Here is an 18,929-nt window from a genome sequence, read left to right on the forward strand (position 1 = left end):
CGGCCCTATTGATTTATTTGGGATCTGACTGGTTTCTTACCTACTAAAAATAAATGGAAATAGACCCCAGATAAATCAATGAGGCCCGTCTGACTCTGGTTGAAATAGAATTAGCATTCCCATTTGTGTTCTACATGGAACACTAGATCTGACATGTGAACATAGCCTAAATTAGGCCAAGGCTCCCTGAACCAGGTGAGTGCAGCTGCTTCCCAATAAGTCTGATGCACTGTTCACTTGGGCACGAGTCGTGAGAATAAAGCTTTTGCCAAGATAAGCCCACTGGTACAGAGGTAGTAAAGCCTATTAGGACCAATTAGACAGGACAATTGGGCAGTGTAAACAGACCATTAAAGGAGTTGACCACTACTAGGACAACCCCTTCTTAAACTAAATGTTCGGCCCCAATAAAATAATAAAAACCCTATACTCTCCTTCCGTGCCAGCTCCGTTCCAGCAGTGTCAGCACTTGCAATCCCAGGGCTGTGATGCGGTGGAATGACATGTGATGCCCAGCGCCCAATCAGCGCTGGTGTCACTGTCCCGCCTTCAGACAAACTGAACATGAAGAGGAAGTCCGGGATCAGCTACAGCCATGACTTCCTCTTCATGTTCAGTTCGTATGAAGGCAGAGACTGTGACGCTAGCGCTGATTGGGCGCCGGGCATCACATGTCATTCCACCGCATCACAGCCCTGGGATCGCAAGTGCTGACACTGCTGGAACGGAGCCAGGACGGGAGGAGAGTATAGGGTTTATTATTTTATAGGAGCCGAACATTTAGTTTAAGAAGGGGGTTGTCCTAGGAGTGGACAACCCCTTTAATACATGAAAGATGGGGGAGTACAGGATTCTCTGTATTTGCCATTGATTCTGACACTTAACTATAGCTTGTTCTATAATAAATAATCATAATACTGTATACAGAAAAAAAAACAGGACCGTCTGAAACCCTAGCCGTTTATGTTTACAGGACACAGGTTTATGGGGCATCTTATAAACAGAAGTATGATGATGAATGCAGTAAACGATTGAGAGCCTTAATGGTTAATGAAGGCATCCATTTGGGAAAATCTGAATAAAGTGCTGAAAGGGTCCCGTTACTTGCTACATCGAGTCTTGTAAACAACCTGAATTCTGAAGCAACGTCACCTCACATTCAGTATCACAGTCTGAATTAAAAAAATATAAATCTCTGGTCATAACTTTCCCCACTGATCGGAGTCTGGGAATTGGTCCACTTCCCCCACCTCAGTGCTGCATTCCTCTCCGAGCGCAAAGGACAATTTATACCTGAGCCGCACTTTATCCTGCAGGAAAAATAAATACAAAATGTGCATTTAAAAATGCATAGCTGACCACAAAGTCCCCAAGCAACTTAGTTATATCAATGCCATATCTCAAAGGAATTATTCAAGGTGTAACAGGAGTCGGCAGAAAATGACTTTTCAAACGAAGCACAGGCGCCCGGTGCATCCTAGGCATAACCAAACAGTTCAGCACACCTTATTTGGCATATATCGCCAGCTTTCTCTTCTAGGATTGACAGCTCATGTTTTACATGAGATAGTTGGGAAGTTGCACTTAAGTGTTTGGCCATGGTAAGGTGCACCAAGCCTGTGCTTGATTTGAACAGTAATTTGGTGCTGACAGATTGCCTTTTAAAGGGGTTGTCCGGCCTTCAAGTGACTGCAGACTTGTATCCTATGCTACTACAGACTTGTTAATCCTCACATCGCACTCACTGCATGCTTTGAAAATTCTCCAGCGAGCAGTCATGTGACAGCAATTATGCTATATGCATACTTCCAGCCACATTCCGACTAGACTTGTACGAAATCGCTTGATAAACTTGCATTGAGTAAGACCGCCCCCATCTAGATGGCATGTGACCGCATGTATGCAAATTGCATACATGCAGTCACGCGTCTACCGCCAGCACTGGAGAATCCTCCCAGCGCGCAGTGCACGTGATGTGTGGATTCACAATTTTGTGATTAAAGAGTAACCACAGACTTGTAGCCTAAGGCCGAGCAACCCCTTTAAGAATAGGTCATCAATATCAAAGTAGGGGAGAACCCCTTTGAACAGGTCACATATATCAGATTGGTAGGGTCACCGGACCTTTACCAAACAGTTATTATCAGCTGTTTTGGTGGCGGGATGTAAATCGGAGAGCAGAACAGCACAACTCCATACACTGCCGACAACTGCAGCTCATCCTACTTACCTTCAGAGGATTTGCCAGTAACATGACTTGTGTAATTGATGCTGGGGGCAAGATGGGATTGAATGCTGCTAGGTCTGTCCCAGATGCAGGCTGCAGCTTCACCTTCATTGTCTAAATTTAAACAGACAGTTCCAATCATTTTATTAATTATCATCACATTAATTATACTCCAACTTTCCCTATATCTTTTTTTTAGTCAGACACTCCCTGAATAGTCCTAGTGTATATCATCAATGTCCAATAAAAGAGGAATAAATTTCACCTTTTAAAACTCTGCTTCACCCGTAGGCATTACGACCTGTTATTCCACGTTAATATAAAGCATTAGATCCTAGGTACATAAGTACATTATGGTAAAGACGTTGTTTACTCACCTTCGGAACGGCAGCCTGAAATAGAATTTTTTGGATTAGCAAGGGAGCTGTATTAATCATAGAGATGATTACCACCAGGACATCGGGACGATCAGGTGGACAATCCTTAGCAAAGTGCAGCAATATACGAAAGCCATTCTTATCGTAAGCCGTCAGAGGGAGAAGGGAACCTGGAATACAATGATATCATTTTTTTTTTTCTCTATTTCAGGCTGCGTGCCCACTATGCGTTTTTCAAGCGTTTTTGCTGCGGAATTTCCACAGCGAAAACGCTTAAATGGTTGGTAATATGTGCCCCATGGTCCCCAATGATAATCCGCATGTGCTGTGCACATGCTGCGGGAATTTCTGCTGCGGATTATCATTGCGAAAAAATAAGCAGCATGTCCATTAATTTTGCGGTCACGCAGCGTAATTGCCGCCATTGACTTGCATTGAATCACTTAATATTCGCAAGACTACATATGCGGATATTAAGCGATTCAATGTGCGGATGGTATCCGGGTCTGGAGAAGAGGAGACTCTCCCCCAGACCTGGGTACCATAGTACCTGTAAAAAAAATACATTATACTCACCTTCCGATGGGCCACGGTCTCCTGTATGATGCGTCCTGGCTCCCCAGCGGCTCGTGATGGTCTAAAAGTACCTTCCATGACGTCATTTAGTCATGCGACAGGTCACGCGACCGCTGACGGCGGCAGTCGTGTGACCGATCACATGACTAAATGACGTCATGAAAGGTCCTTTAAGACCACCGCGAGCCGTACAAGAGACCGGACGCACCGGAGAAAAGACCGGGGGCCATCAGACGGTAAGTATAAATGTGTTTTTTTTTATTTTTTACCATTTTTATTCTTTTTTCAACTATTAACTTGGTCACACTATATAAATCCATGCCGGTTGCATGGATTTATATAGTGTGACCAAGTTGTCAAGCACTTTCCAAGTGATGCTAAAATAGCATGGAAAGCGCTTGTCAACCCGCATGCAGAAATGCATGTGGAAACGCTTGACAAACGCTTCTACCTGGCAGGAAAAACACATGTACAATCCGCATGCGTTTTTCCTGCCAGGGAGATGTGGAAAAAATCTGCAGCATTTCTGCTTCGCGGGCACATAGCCTCAAAGTTTTCAGTAAGACAATTAGAATATAACTGTATAAATCAATAAGGAATACAATATAAACAGAGAATCAAATATAATGTCTACAAATGTATTTTTTTCTCAATAACATCCCCTGAACATTACAAAGATTAGGCCTGGGTTATACTGCGACTTTTTGTAATACTACTGATTTTAACTATTAAGTGGCAGCTGCAGTCCACCAAAATGCATACAACTCAACGTACTGCTTTGAACTGCAAAAGTAGCTAAATAGTAAAAATCAATCAGTAGCGCTACAAAAAGGCACAGTGTGGCCCAGGCCTTACACATTTACCAAGCGCTAAAATTGTAGCCCACTCACTTCTATGTAATTCTAATGTGTAGCAGGCATCATATCAACTACTTGGTGCACACCTAAAGAACTGCTAATGCTATGTTAAAGAGGACCTTTCACCAAATTGTTCAGGTTGAACTGGACACATGATGGTTGCAGAGCAGAATAAAACATATTTTATTTTTTTTTTAACATTTTGCCTATCCCTTGCGGTGATATTAGCAATCAAAGTATTTGGTATCTTGTGAGTTAATTTTCATTAAGGGGTATTCGCATCTCCAAGATCCTATCCCAATGTGTAGTAGATGTAATAATAATAATATTAGCAAATACCTCCAGTTAGAAATGTAGTACAGTTCTTCTGATTCGCTATGTCACTTACCCCACGTGCAGGGTACTTAGGTATCCATGGTTACAACCATTAACAGCCAACTGTCACTATATGAGTGGTCGTAACTATGGATACCTAAGCTACTGCAATAGCCTGCACATGGGGTAATTTACATAGTGAATCAGAAGAACTATACTACATTTCTAATTAAAGGTATTTTCTATTATTATTACTACATCTACAACATATTAGAATAGGAACTTGGAGATAGAAATACCCTTTAAATCCAAGTGGTTGAAATCAGAGAGTTTTCATTGGGGGCACGTACTTCTTCCCATTGTATGGTGTAGACCACTGTTTCCCAAACTCCATCCTCATGGCCCCCCACAGGTCATGTTTTCAGGATCTCATTAGTATTGCACAGGTGAGAGAATTTCTGATACCTTGATGATACTTCAATCACCTGTGTAATACTAAGGAGATCCTGAAAACATGACCTGTGGGGGGCCGTGAGGATGGGGTTTGGGAAACACTGGTGTAGACCAATCATAGTAAAGTAGAAACAATCAAATAAAAGAAGAACAAGCCCACATCATAGCTTAGACCAGGCTACTCCTGTGTGAGGTATATAATGACAGCCTGATCTCACTCCAGAGCCATTACAAGTTGCTAAGAGCACAGCAGACATAAGTGATTACTGATAATTTTGATCTCTCATCTCCTGGCAGTCAATGTCGAGGAGAGGGGCAGCACAGCTGAATTTAGCTGTACCACATTACAAACCCTTGTATTATCTCTCCTCCTCTGCTGTACTGTCCCTTCCCTCCACACTGCCTGTCCAGAAATGAGGGCTCATAGGTGTCAGTAATCATGTCTGTTGTGCTCAACTTTTAAACGCTCCACAATGAGATCAGGGCTGTCTTTCAAATCTCATACAGGAGTAGCCTGTTCTAAGCTATGTTAGGGGCTTGTGCTTCTTGCCCTTTTTTGTTGCTGCCCGTTCACAATTAGTCAATGTCCTACAGGAGGAAGAATTACACGCCCCTCATTGAAAACTCTCTGCCAAATAACATGAACTCATTAGCAATCAAATACTTTGATTGCTAACATATCTAAATAAAAGTGCGGCACAATAAAAAAAAAGCATTATTTTGCCCTGCAGCCACTATTCCATTATGTCTCCATTTAAATATGAAGAATTTGGTGTAAGGTCTTGTTTAAAAGATTTTGCTATAATAGAAAATACCATCACCGTTTGATTGTTAAGAGATCAGTTGTTCCCAGTGCTGCTCCGGTCCACACCGCCATCTTATGGCCTCAACTTGATTGGAAGTCAGAGGTAAGAGTCACAAGCTCTCAATGTAAGTCTATGAGAGCCTCATTCTTGCTTGCATAGACTTACATTGAGATGTGACTTCCAGATCGCCCAGCAAACATTGGAGCGAACCTGGCAGGTGACAACGTACAGAAGACAGACCGGAGTGGCGCAGGTAAAAGAAGGCTGGTGAGTATAATTCTAGGGGCAGGAAATTTAGATAGGTGACACCACTACCAGCAGTAGACTAAATAAAAAACGATGGAGTGGTGTTTTAGGTTTCTCTGTGCACAGTAATCTTTTTGGCCATCATCGAATATAATTATCTAGCAATTCGCCCTAATAATATGTTATCGTGTTCATGTAATGTAGCAGTTATTTATTAAGAGATAGACAACTTACTGGGTCTTATGGATTCCAAGGGCACAGTCACATTTGTAAGGGATATGTAGGAGCCTTTCTGAGGACTTTCCTGCTGATGTGGTAGGAAGAGTGGGCTACTAGGGGCAACAGGCAAGGAGCCAAACGATGGTGCAGAAACCACAGCTCCAAAAGCATTTGCATGCTGCAGTGCTGCCAGGGTTGCCATCGTGCTGGGAGCAGTGACAGAAGAGGCAGACTTAGCCGATACTCTAACAGGGAAAACCAAAAATGTGATTAGATATGCAATTTGGCCAATTCTAAAACCCTGTATAAAAATACATGTTCTTGCCAAACTCACCCTTTTGCTTCCTCCAAAAGTTGCTGCCCAAGCACTTCAAGCTCATGAAGTTTAATGCCCCCTGTAGGAGGGGCAGTTGTGGGCACTGTTGTAGGAGCAGTACTAAATACAGTAGTGTAGGTAGCGGGTGAGGAGTAGGAATTAATAGAACCCATGGGGATTACTGGCTGTGCCAATATTGGGGTGACTGTTGAGGTAAGTGAGGGTCCTGTGAAAAAATCTATTTCTTTGCTTTCCACCTGAAAGACAGTCAAGACTCATGTTAAGAAAATCCTCAAGTACACAATTCACAAGAAATGCTATAAATTAAAAGAGCGACAAGTTTGCAAAGGGCCATACCTTGGAGCTTGAACACAATTCCATTGCTGTATTTGATGGTGGATCATCAATACCTTAGAAAAAGGGTTGGTAACATTAGGCATAGAACATGATCCTTTTTTCCCTACATTTGCCCATAAAGAAGTAAAATATTATTTGTTAATTTATCTCAAACAATGAAAAAGATCTGGATAAAATTCTGTCTTGTAAGAGTTAAATAATTTATGTCCTATAATAATAGTAATATCACCAGCACGGGAAGCTCGTAATATATTACACTGCTATTACACCATGACTGCCACTTCCAGCAGTGGCCATATTACCTAGATGCAGCAACTCTTCATCTAATAAGCACAGCGAGTTGGTCGCACTGTTCATGTGAGCAAGACTGTCCAAGGAGGAGCAAGGTCTAGACTGTGCTGGTATCAGTGGAGGTGGAGGAAGGATGGGGATCAGTGCTGATGGTTGCTCTGCTACATCAGAAAGGGGCTTTGGGCCTTCAGGTGGGCTTGTAGGCTCAAATCCTGCCAGATCGATTAGAGTGGGCAAACTGGTGCTTGACTCGGTCACCTCTGATCACAAAACAATAAATAAGTAGAAGAAATTAGAATGCAATATGAAAAGTCAGACCGCAAAGTTAAAGCACACCTGTCAGCAGGATTGTGCTCAGTAAACCACATACACTGTCAGGTGGGAGACATTACACTGATAATATAATACCTTGGTTGATGAAATCCGTCCTGTGGTTGTTGTGTAATCTTTACTTTCAGTTTGGAGATAATGATATGCTCGTGCTCTGGGGAGAGGGGGGGGGGCTCTATCTGGTGTTCTGCTTACATATTCATCTGTATGCTCTTATGACAGCTCACTGTGCATTCACTGACCTGCCTCCTATTTTACCTAACCCCACACTACCAGATGCATTATGTAAAATAGGAGGCAGGTCAGTGAAGGCACAGTGTGCTGTCATAAGAACATACAGATGAATATGTAAACAGAGCACCAGATAGAGCACCCCCCCACAGGCCGCCCCGAAACATGAGCATATCATTATCTACAAACTGAAAGTAAAGATTACACAAGAACCACAGTATGGATTTCATCAATCAAGGTATCATATTAATCAGTGTAACGTCGCCCACCTGACAGTGTATGTGGTTTACTGAGTACAATCCTGCTGACAGATGCGCTTTAAACAAAAGCAGTAAGATATTCTAATAAAAGAATAGTACCACTCAAACATCTCCAGTAACTCCCCTGCTCTGCTTTTCATTACACTTTACTTTTTCTGCTAGATTGGTAAATGGTTAGGTTATTTTTGCTGTTGGGGACTCTAACTCCTATACATTATGTACATAAAGTTTGTTCATTGTGGACTGTTTATAGCCACTATTAATTAGAATGAGAATATTCAGATTTTCTTACTTAAAGGGGTTGTCCACTACTCTGACAACCCCTTCTTAATCAGTATGTTTCCCCCTTATAAAATAATAATAAACTTATATTCACCTCCGCTGCCGGCGCTGTTCCAGAAGTGTTGGCGCTGGCTCTAATGGAGATTGCCATGTGGTCCCTCCCTGTTGCCATTCAGGAAGCATTTCACGCTCTGCCTTTCAAACATATAGTTAGGTCCAGAAATCTTTGGACAGTGACTGAATCTTGGTAGTTTGGGCTCTGTATGTCACTATTTTTATTTAAAATTAAACAACTAAGATGCAATTGAAGTGTAGATTTTCAGGTTTAATTAAAGGATTGAATCATTTTTCTACAAAGCCTCCTCATTTTAGGGGCTCAAAAGTAATTGGACAATTACACTGTTTGGGCGACATTACACTGTTTAAAACGATACTTTGGTTGATTAAATCCGTCCAGTGATTCTTGTGCAATCTTTACTTTCAGTTTGGAGATAATCATATGCTCGTGCTTCGGGGCGGCCTGTGAGGGGCGCTCTATCTGGTGCTCCGCTTACATATTCATCTGTATGCTCTTATGACAGCTCAATGTGCCTTCACTGACCTGCCTCCTATTTTACATAATGCATCTAGTAGTGCAGGGCCAGGTAAAATAGAAGGCAGGTCAGTGAACGATCAGTGAGCTGTCAAAAGCCATACAGAGGAATACATAAGCAGAGCACCAGACAGAGCCCACCACAGAGTTCCTCCCCGAATCAGGGGCATATCATTATCTCCAAACTGAAAGTAAAGATTAAACTAGAACCACAGGACGGATTTCATCAACCAAGGTATCATTTTAATCAGTGTAATGTCGCCCAACTGACAGTGTATGTGGTTTACTGAGCACAAGCCTGCTAACAGGTGCACTTTAAGCCCATATTGATTATATAACTGTATCTTGTATCTTAACTGTATATTAATATTAAACAGCTAAAATGCCAAAACTTGTGTCACTGTCCAAATATTTCTGGACCGAACTGTATCACATACATCTGGAGGAAGTGAGAGAGCAGCAGCTCACTTTCTCCGGATGTATGAGGTTTGTCCAAAAGAGGGAAGAGTGAAGCGGCCACTGATTGACCACAGGGACCACGTGACGTAACAAAAAGATCCCCAGGAGAGCCAGTGTCGACACTGTTGGAATGGCGTCGGCACCAGAGGTAAATATAAGTGTTATTATTTTGGAAGAGGCAAAACCGAGTAGTGGATTACCCTTTTAAACAAAAATGTAATTAAAATATTTAAAGCAAAAAAAATAAATTCAGACCCATCTTAATGCATGCTGGTGCATCCATTCTGATGTCAGTTTTTCAACACTTGATTTGGGATCTAAATAGCTTAGTTTACCTAAGAAACTGCCCTCTAGCAGCAAAATGTATGCAAAAAGGCCCCCCTATACATTAAGTTAATGGATTAGATTTCTGATGATTGCACACACATCCTGACAGGTATTCCAGCTATTGGTATTTAGCAAGCTTAGTGATAAAATGGCACTGACCATTATTGTTTGTGGATTCTGGAAGATCCAATTCACCATTGATTTCTTGACCTTCTACAACAACCTTGTACGTATTGATGGCACGAGACACATTGTCACTGGCTTGGAGAATGTCCCCTGGATTAAAAAGTTAAAAAAACCCAGTGAAACCGAAGACCAAAACTGGGTGTTACTATTGCCCTTGTCCTAAGACTGGATAAGGCTCACAGACACACTAACACTGTCTAGTCGGTGCTGGCTGTATCACAGTTTTTAAAGACCAACTTATGGACATGGGACAATGGTAACTCCGAGTGGTAAAATTGTTCATATATTTCCAGGAAGAATAATTGAGGAACTGCACAGCGGTGCTCTGGAATTAAGATATTTTTATTCTAGGAAATTCTTTAAAAATAAATCAGGAGAGCTACAGGTCCCTTTAACCACTTCATGACATTTGACGTAAACTTACATCAGGTGTCATGTCCCTGTCTTTGATGCGAGCTCGCAAGCCGAGCCCGCATCTTTCCTGGCAGATGATGGCTGATACATCAGCCATAATGTGCCTTTAACAGTTGCAGGTGGGGTGGAGCTCCGCCTACGGCTGTTAATCTGTTAAATGCTTTGACAGCGACATTTAACACACGCCGGCAGGGGGGGACCGTTATTCCACAAACAAGTAACATGATAGCTGGGCGCCGATGGATTGCCATAACAGCCAAGAGTCTGCTGAAGTCCCCCCCGTGCCAGTCATTATGATACTCCTGTCAAAGCCAGCGTTTAACTGGTGTTCATAGGAGACCGTGATTGTAGTTACACATAGAAGTGCGGATGCACTGCTATGTATAGCACAAGTGATCAGATGATCGCAGCTTCAAGTCCCCTAAGGGGCCTAACAAATGCATTATAAAAAGTAAAAAAAAAATGGTTTTTTAAAATATGAAAAAAATAAAACTAAAAATTTCAAATCACCCCCTTTTTGCCCCATTAAAAATTAAGCAATGAAAAAAAAATAAACAAACATATTTGGTATCGCTGCGTTCACAAAAGACCAATCCATCAAAATATAAAAATTAATCTGATCGGTAAAACGGTGTAACAAGAAAAAAAATTCAAAACACCAGAATTACGTTTCTTTTGGCCGCCTTAACATTACAATAAGAGGCGATCAAAACATTGCATCTCCCCAAAAAGGTAATAAACAAAATCATCAGCTCAGGCGACACAAAATGGCTACATAAGCACTTTTTTTTTTTAAACGAATTTCCTAATTTACTTTGCACAACTTAAAAAAAAAACATACAAGTTTGGTATCTGCATACTCATACTGACCCGGAGAATCATATTGCCAGGTCAATTTTACCATGTAATGAACATGGTAAATAAAAAAAACTAAAAACAATTGTGGATTATTGCACTTTTTTTGCAATTTCAACGCACTTGGAATTTTTTTTTTTTTTTTAGTTTTCTAGTACCTTGTCTCGCAAAAAAAAAAGCCCTCATACAGCTATGGGGACGGAAAAATAAAGTTATGGCTCTTGGAAGAGGAGTAGGAAAAAAAAAACAAAAAAACAGAAAATAGTCCAGGTGTGAAGGGGTAAAGACAACACATAAGAAATAAACGCAATACACAATCCAATCTCCTACCGAGGCTGCTATCATTATCCTCAGTGTCGCTGGCCATTTTAAACAAGGTGAGCCTCTTGCTCTCGCATCTCTCAAATAACTCCTGCAAGCAATAGAAACTTGCATTAGACACAACTGTGTAAGCAATAAGCAAGAAGTCCAGCACACAGGCATCAGACAGACGTTAGTAAAAATAAGTGCTCCATTGTAAGCCTTCACCCCCTCTCCTTAGCCAGGAAATAATGCCTTGGCCACAATCAATCTTTCACCCTTCTTATTTAGGTAAACTGCAGCAAAAATACAGCAGATCTGCCACACTTAACAAAAATTGCAAAACCTAAGACAGAAACAAAATAACCATATATCCTGCTGTAAGTAAATAAGTAAAAGTAATAGTGCACATAAATAACATTGGGGACTTAGTAAACACCCTTTTTGATCAAAAAAAGCGTAAAAGCTATCCCACCAGCGTCAAGGTGCACCCAAATTCGGGATGGTCCTAACCTTAATACGAGAGGTTAGGACCATCCCGAATTTGGGTGCACCTTGACGCTGGTGGGATGTCTTTTATGCTTTTTTTGATCAAAAAGGGTGTTTATGAAGTACCCAATGTTATTTATGTGCACTATTACTTTTACTTATTTATTTACAGCAGGGTATATGGTTATTTTTTTTCTGTCTTGGTTTTTTGTCTGTTTGATGGCCAGAGTGAACATGCTCCTATTTTGCATGCATGCCAACTTATACTCCAGTTCATTTTTTTCGGTTTACAAAAATTGCGGCAGAAACATTAAGTTGTTTTTTTTCTAGAGATTTTAGAAAACTCATACAAATTAGGATGAAGTTGTTTGAATCCACAGATTTTGGAAAAAGAAGTCATTTCTCCCTTGACAGATACTATGAGGGGAGAGTAGGAACGGGCAATACGATTTCAAAGGGAGTCGGTCATCCTAAACTGACAGTGCACACTAACACCATAGCCTTGTAGGGATATATCTCCTATAAAAAAAAATCACACATTTAGTGTTCTAATTGCTGTCTCCGTTCTGAAGTTTAATCAAATATGCTAATTAGATTGATCGGTGATTGACGGGCCCAAGAGGCTCACGGCACCGTTCTGCCCGCTGCTTATGTATTCCCTCCACCTCCGTCACTGGTGATTGACAGAACTTACTTCCATGGAGCAAGCACTGACTGCAGAGAAAGCTCCGACAAGCCAGTACTGTCAATCACCAGTGATGGAGGTGGGGCATGCAAAACCATTGGGGGAATGATGCATAGAGTATTGGGACCACCGAGCCCCCTAATTAGCAGGTTTATTTAAACTTCCGCTTCTGCAGAATGAAGGCAGCGATTAGATCACTAAAGGTGTGATTTTTAAAGGGACTATATCCCTTACAAAGCTTTGTGCTTAGTTTATACAGTCAGCTTGGGCTGTCAACTACCTCTAAATTGCCAATATTTTTCATCTCCCGGCTGATATGCCATCACAAGAGATGCAGAGCAAAGCACTCATGTCTATGGGGAAGTTGGAAGGTAAAACCCATTACGTCAGGATGAGTTTGATTTAGTAACATGAAAATGTCTCCACAAAACATGCCAATCACTTCTTCTATTCTTGGCTGCTTATTGCATTTCTTATATCATGTACCTTCATAAGCTCCTTGTCCCCCTCCGAGGAGTCTTCTTTGCTGTAATGTGTCAGCATTTCCTGCAGCAGCTTTACATTGTTATTCACTTCTTCCAGGGTGTGCACTCTCTTACTCACCCTCTGCATTCTCACCTCATCCTGAGGATTACAGGAGCAGAAGTGAAGAACAGAAACATCACATAGGCAAATGACAGCAGAAAAATGCTGTAATCCCAACCACATCGCAAAGTACGGATATGAAATAAATCCAAAACCCCATATGTGGATGGCTGGGTGCAAGTGATCGCATCATGATACACTAAGCGAAGAAGGCCGGTCCGCGGAGGAAGTGGAATGACCTGGGCAATGTTCTGCTGGAAGTTTTGGCATTCATGTACTACCTACCTAAACTTTTAAAGAAAATAGTTCTAGCATCTGATCTCCCATAAAAGGAAGGCTTTATTAAGTATCCTACCTAAACATTGTGCAGACCCCTTAATATCACGGATATTGCCTAATGGCAATATCATTGCCAAAAGGACAATGTTTAAGAATGATTTGAGGAGAATGTGTTGGTCCCAAAATTTTTGATTAAGCATCAATGGGATGAGCTGGAAAAACAAGTTTGATCTATAGAAGCTGCACTTCACAACTTACAGGACTTAAAGGATCTGCAGAAGAGTCAGGTACTACAGGCCACCTTCAGAGATCTTGTGAAGTCCATGCCTTGATGGGTCAGAGCTGATTGGCAGCAGGAGGCCCATACAATATTAGGCAGGTGGATGTAATGTTATAGCCGAGCTGTTCATCAATTAGTCAATTTTTGTGATCTCCAATGTTCCAGATATATGAGATTATATTGGGTTTGGGATTTAGAGGTTTTTATACCATAGAGAATGCTTTAATAACTAGTGGATCCAAATTGTTAAAAAGATCAAAACTAATCAGTTCTCTCTTCTAAAATCTACTTTCTAATATTCTTTATTAAAAATGTATCATTTGCAATAGCTCTTCTGTCTCTCGGAGAACGGAAACACTTGCACTTACTTATGCATCTTAGTCCAAAATTAAATCCTCTAGAATGAGGTTTTCATTTTGTACGAAGAAAAATAATTCACAAAACTAGATGTATAACAGAAATGTGACTGAGGACCATGATGGCAGTGAGAACAGAGTCTACAAATATCATGGCCGTGCATATAGTACAGTTTCAGGACTGGTTTCCACAACAACAAAAAAAATCATTTTCTATTCACTGACAGCAAGATGAGATCCTAATAATAGAAAATGGTATACTTTTTCAGAATTCAATGACCTAACTTTTTAATACTAATCCTATATAGCAACTATATCTACAATAAAAGGGAGTTTTACTGCTTTATATGTATAAGATAGTGGAAAATTTGCCAAAGCAGCCTAAAGAAAAAGCTATGAAGAACTGCCAATATTCAATAAGACAGGTGCTTTACCTGCTGTGTCACTGATCAGCTGGGGTCACACAGTTGGAACCCCACCAGTATGGTGATAATGGCATATCCTGACAATATTTATTTATTTTACTCACTTATATAGCGCCATTACATCCACAGCGCTTTATAGATATTATCATCACTGTCTCCATTGGGGCTCACAATCTACATTCCCTATCAGTATGTCTTTGGAGTGTGGGAGGAAACCAGAGAACCCGGAGGAAACCCACACAAACACGGGAAGAACACACAAACTCCTTGCAGATGTTGTCCTTGGTGGGATTTGATCCCTGGACCCCAGCACTGCAAAGCGACAGTGTAGCCCCTGTCTTACAATTTACAGACAATACCCACTCCCACTGGTATTCATCCATCTTGTTATGGTCACATTCAGTTTGTTGTGAGGACATGCTCACCTCCTTCACCATGGATTTAATAAGCTTGTTTGCTTCCTGTAGATCATCTGGGTTCTTACTTTTCAGTAGTTTGGCTAACAACTGAAAGGAAACAAAACACATTATGTAAAGAGAAGGTGTCATAAGTAAGACAGACTTAGCCTGGCACCAACCCTCTTACCTACCTTAGATCTTTCTTCATCGTCAAAAATTGGATTTTTGGGTCGAACTGGAGGTGAAGGGATCAAAGTTCGATCCACCGGGATCATGGGATCAGAAAGCACAATTCCTGGACAAGATATTTACATTGAGGTTAGACATCATATAAAGAGGTTCCCAGGGGGGAAAGGCTATATTTACTGTGTGATTAGGTGATCATTTCCCAGCTCCATAAAGAGTTACCTGTTACCAGGGTCTAGTCAACTCCCTTCTCAAGAGACGTGTTCAACTCCCTCTCGATGTACAGTACAGACCAAAAGTTTGGACACACCTTCTCCTTTAAAGATTTTTCTGTATTTTCATGACTTTGAAAATTGTACATTCACACTGAAGGCATCAAAACTATGAATTAACACATGTGGAATTATATACTTAACAAAAAAGTGTGAAACAACTGAAAATATGTCTTATATTCTAGGTTCTTCAAAGTAACCACCTTTTGCTTTGATGACTGCTTTGCACACTCTTGGCATTCTCTTGATGAGCTTCAAGTGGTAGTAGCTGGAAATGGTTTTCACTTCACAGGTGTGCCTTGTCAGGTTTAATAAGTGGGATTTCTTGCCTTATAAATGGGGTTGGGACCATCAGTTGTGTTGTGCAGAAGTCTGGTGGATACACAGCTGATAGTCCTACTGAATAGACTGTTAGAATTTGTATTATGGCAAGAAAAAAGCAGCTAAGTAAAGAAAAACGAGTGGCCATCATTACTTTAAGAAATGAAGGTCGGTCAGTCCAAAAAATTGGGAAAACTTTGAATGTGTCCCCAAGTGCAGTTGCAAAAACCATCAAACGCTACAAAGAAACTGGCTCACATGAGGACCGCCCCAGGAAAGAAGACCAAGAGTCACCTCTGCTTCTGAGGATAAGTTTATCCGAGTCACCAGCCTCAGAAATCGCAGGTTAACAGCAGCTCAGATTAGAGACCAGGTCAATGCCACACAGAGTTCTAGCAGCAGACACATCTCTACAACAACTGTTAAGAGGAGACTTTGTGCAGCAGGCCTTCATGGTAAAATAGCTCCTAGAAAACCACTGCTAAGGACAGGCAACAAGCAGAAGAGACTTCTTTGGGCTAAAGAACACAAGGAATGGACATTAGACCAGTGGAAATCTGTGCTTTGGTCTGATGAGTCCAAATTTGAGATCTTTGGTTCCAACCACCGTGTCTTTGTGCGACGCAGAAAAGGTGAACGGATGGACTCTACATGCCTGGTTCCCACCGTGGAGCATGGAGGAGGAGGTGTGATGGTGTGGGGGTGCTTTGCTGGTGACACAGTTGGGGATTTATTCAAAATTGAAGGCATACTGAACCAGCATGGCTACCACAGCATCTTGCAGCGGCATGCTATTCCATCCGGTTTGCGTTTAGTTGGACCATCATTTATTTTTCAACAGGACAATGACCCCAAACACACCTCCAGGCTGTGTAAGGGCTATTTGACCAAGCAGGAGAGTGATGGGGTGCTACGTCAGATGACCTGGCCTCCACAGTCACCAGACCTGAACCCAATCGAGATGGTTTGGGGTGAGCTGGACTGCAGAGTGAAGGCTAAAGGGCCAACAAGTGCTAAGCATCTCTGGGAACTCCTTCAAGATTGTTGGAAGACCATTTCCGGTGACTACCTCCTGAAGCTCATCAAGAGAATGCCAAGAGTGTGCAAAGCAGTCATCAAAGCAAAAGGTGGCTACTTTGAAGAACCTAGAATATAAGACATATTTTCAGTTGTTTCACACTTTTTTGTTAAGTATATAATTCCACATGTGTTAATTCATAATTTTGATGCCTTCAGTGTGAATGTACAATTTTCAAAGTCATGAAAATACAGAAAAATCTTTAAATAAGAAGGTGTGTCCAAACTTTTGGTCTGTACTGTACCTCCGGTCTGCTTAAAAAAGCGTCTGACACTACTTTCAGTAGCTAAGCTATCCCCTTTTGTAACGGATGATGCAGCAGAAAAGAAAGGGACTGGCTTAGCTAGTGAGCGGAGCCAGTAAGTCAAGGACCTCACAACCACAGAGCAGTGAAGGAAAATCAGTCATTAGCGTTGGTGAAAATTTATTCGCACATCCCATTCGGTCAGCCATGACAGTGCTCTGTGATGGGAGAGGGAGTATTGCCTCTCGCCTCTTAACCTGGCGGCGTCCACGGCTCTTCTTTTGATTAGACAATGACGTTGCACCAGGCAGGCTAATCAAAAGAAGAGCCGCGCAATATGAAGGCTTATGTCCGGGGCCTATATATAGCTGAAATAAGCAAGAGGAAGACTATAACCATAGTACTAGCCCTGGCCTTGCAACAAACAAAATGGGGGAAAAAATACATTAAATCTATGCTGAATAGGGGAAAGCGGGAAGAGGCACAGAGAATTTTCTCTGATCACCTTCTATCGGCAGCAGCCCAAAAACAGTTATTGACAAAACAAAAATACATCATTGAAGGAGAAAGTGCAGGACATATGCTTCAAACAATTATTAAAACGCAAAAAGGATCGTCAGATGCTACTCGGGGCTCATACTGTATAAGGGAGGCTATGTGGGGGCTCACACTGTACATAGGAGGCTATGTGGGGGCTCACACTGTACATAGGAGGCTATGTGGAGACTCACTGTACATAGGAGGCTATGTGGAGACTCACTGTACATAGGAGGCTATGTGGAGACTCACTGTACATAGGAGGCTATGTGGAGACTCACTGTACATAGGAGGCTATGTGGAGACTCACTGTACATAGGAGGCTATGTGGAGACTCACTGTACATAGGAGGCTATGTGGAGACTCACTGTACATAGGAGGCTATGTGGGGGCTCATACTGTACATCGGAGGCTATGTGGGGGAATCACACCGTATATAGGAGGCTATTTCAGGAATCATACTATATATAGGAGACTATGTGGGGGCTCATACTGTATATAGGCTGATATGTGAGGGATCATACTGTATATAGGAGGCTATTTCAGGGCTCATAATAAATATAAAGTGCTATGTGGGGGCTCATACTGTATATAGGAGGCTATGTGGGGGCTCATACTGTATAAAGGAGGCTGTGTGCAGGCTCATATGGTATATAGGGGGATGTCAGCATACTTAATTCTGCTTAACATTATGTCATACAATTAATATTAATATAAAATAATTATAATTAATACGTTAATATTAATATTGAGTAGAATTTATTTCAGCCTATTGGTTCGGCCTCCACTACAGTCACGGTCTCTCATGTGGCCCCTCGGGAAAATTAATTGCCCACCCCTGCTTTAAGTTATCAGTTCATATGAATGACCTTAACAAATATATAGATAGAACTCCCCTTCCACATCTGTCAGATGAGGCAAGGGTACTCCTGGACTCTCTGCTATCCTTACAAGAATTAGAGATGGCCTTACAGACAATGCAAAATGAAAGAGCCCCTGAGCTAGATGCCCTTCCAAGTGACTTCTAAAAATTATATAGTGAACTCCTGCTCCCTAGAGACTGTTCGGTTATTTGCCAAGTTCAATGACTGTAGAAACAATAGTTTTAATATTAAAACCTGGAAAGAGCCAACTAATTCAGATTCCCATCGTCCTATATCCCTATTACAGGTAGATGTTGTGTTTCTGGCTAAAATACTTGTTAACATACAGATAATCATCACGGATTTAATACATGGTGATCAATCAGGCTACATGCCAAATAAATCTACCGTAGGCGACTTTTCCTAAATCTCCAGTTAAACAAAGGAAGAAGGGTGCAGGGCAGCGCTTTCCCTCGACGCTGCCAAAACAATTGACAGCGTCGAGTGGGGATATTTGTGGGCTGTCATGGGGAAAATGGTATTGGGTCCCAATTTTATCATCCACCAAATGCTAAACTTAGAGTAAATGGGATTTTGTCAGAGAGATTAACATTGGAAAAGGGCACAAGACAAGGCTGCCCCTTGTCACCCCTCC

The 18,929-nt window shown here is 41.5% G+C and overlaps 1 protein-coding gene across 1 annotated transcript in view; it reads right to left on the reverse strand.

Annotated features, from left to right (window-relative positions):
* Positions 1 to 745: 745 nt before the first annotated feature.
* The window catches only part of GGA3 (golgi associated, gamma adaptin ear containing, ARF binding protein 3), a 28,831-nt gene continuing 10,647 nt past the window's right edge, over positions 746 to 18,929 (reverse strand). Inside the window, exons 6-17 of the mRNA XM_073684026.1 lie at positions 14,965 to 15,068; positions 14,801 to 14,881; positions 12,937 to 13,074; positions 11,307 to 11,388; positions 9,681 to 9,797; positions 7,052 to 7,300; positions 6,750 to 6,802; positions 6,411 to 6,649; positions 6,092 to 6,321; positions 2,605 to 2,774; positions 2,231 to 2,341; positions 746 to 1,310 (exon numbers count right to left, since the gene is read on the reverse strand). Of these exons, the coding sequence (XP_073540127.1) occupies positions 1,200 to 1,310; positions 2,231 to 2,341; positions 2,605 to 2,774; positions 6,092 to 6,321; positions 6,411 to 6,649; positions 6,750 to 6,802; positions 7,052 to 7,300; positions 9,681 to 9,797; positions 11,307 to 11,388; positions 12,937 to 13,074; positions 14,801 to 14,881; positions 14,965 to 15,068 (1,685 nt within the window). The 3' untranslated portion in view covers positions 746 to 1,199. The remainder of the gene's footprint in view (positions 1,311 to 2,230; positions 2,342 to 2,604; positions 2,775 to 6,091; positions 6,322 to 6,410; positions 6,650 to 6,749; positions 6,803 to 7,051; positions 7,301 to 9,680; positions 9,798 to 11,306; positions 11,389 to 12,936; positions 13,075 to 14,800; positions 14,882 to 14,964; positions 15,069 to 18,929) is intronic.

Source organism: Phyllobates terribilis, unplaced genomic scaffold (assembly GCF_046119375.1).
Source record: "Phyllobates terribilis strain yellow unplaced genomic scaffold, ASM4611937v1 Scaffold_5__5_contigs__length_657084704, whole genome shotgun sequence".
In the NCBI taxonomy this organism is placed as follows: domain Eukaryota; kingdom Metazoa; phylum Chordata; class Amphibia; order Anura; family Dendrobatidae; genus Phyllobates; species Phyllobates terribilis.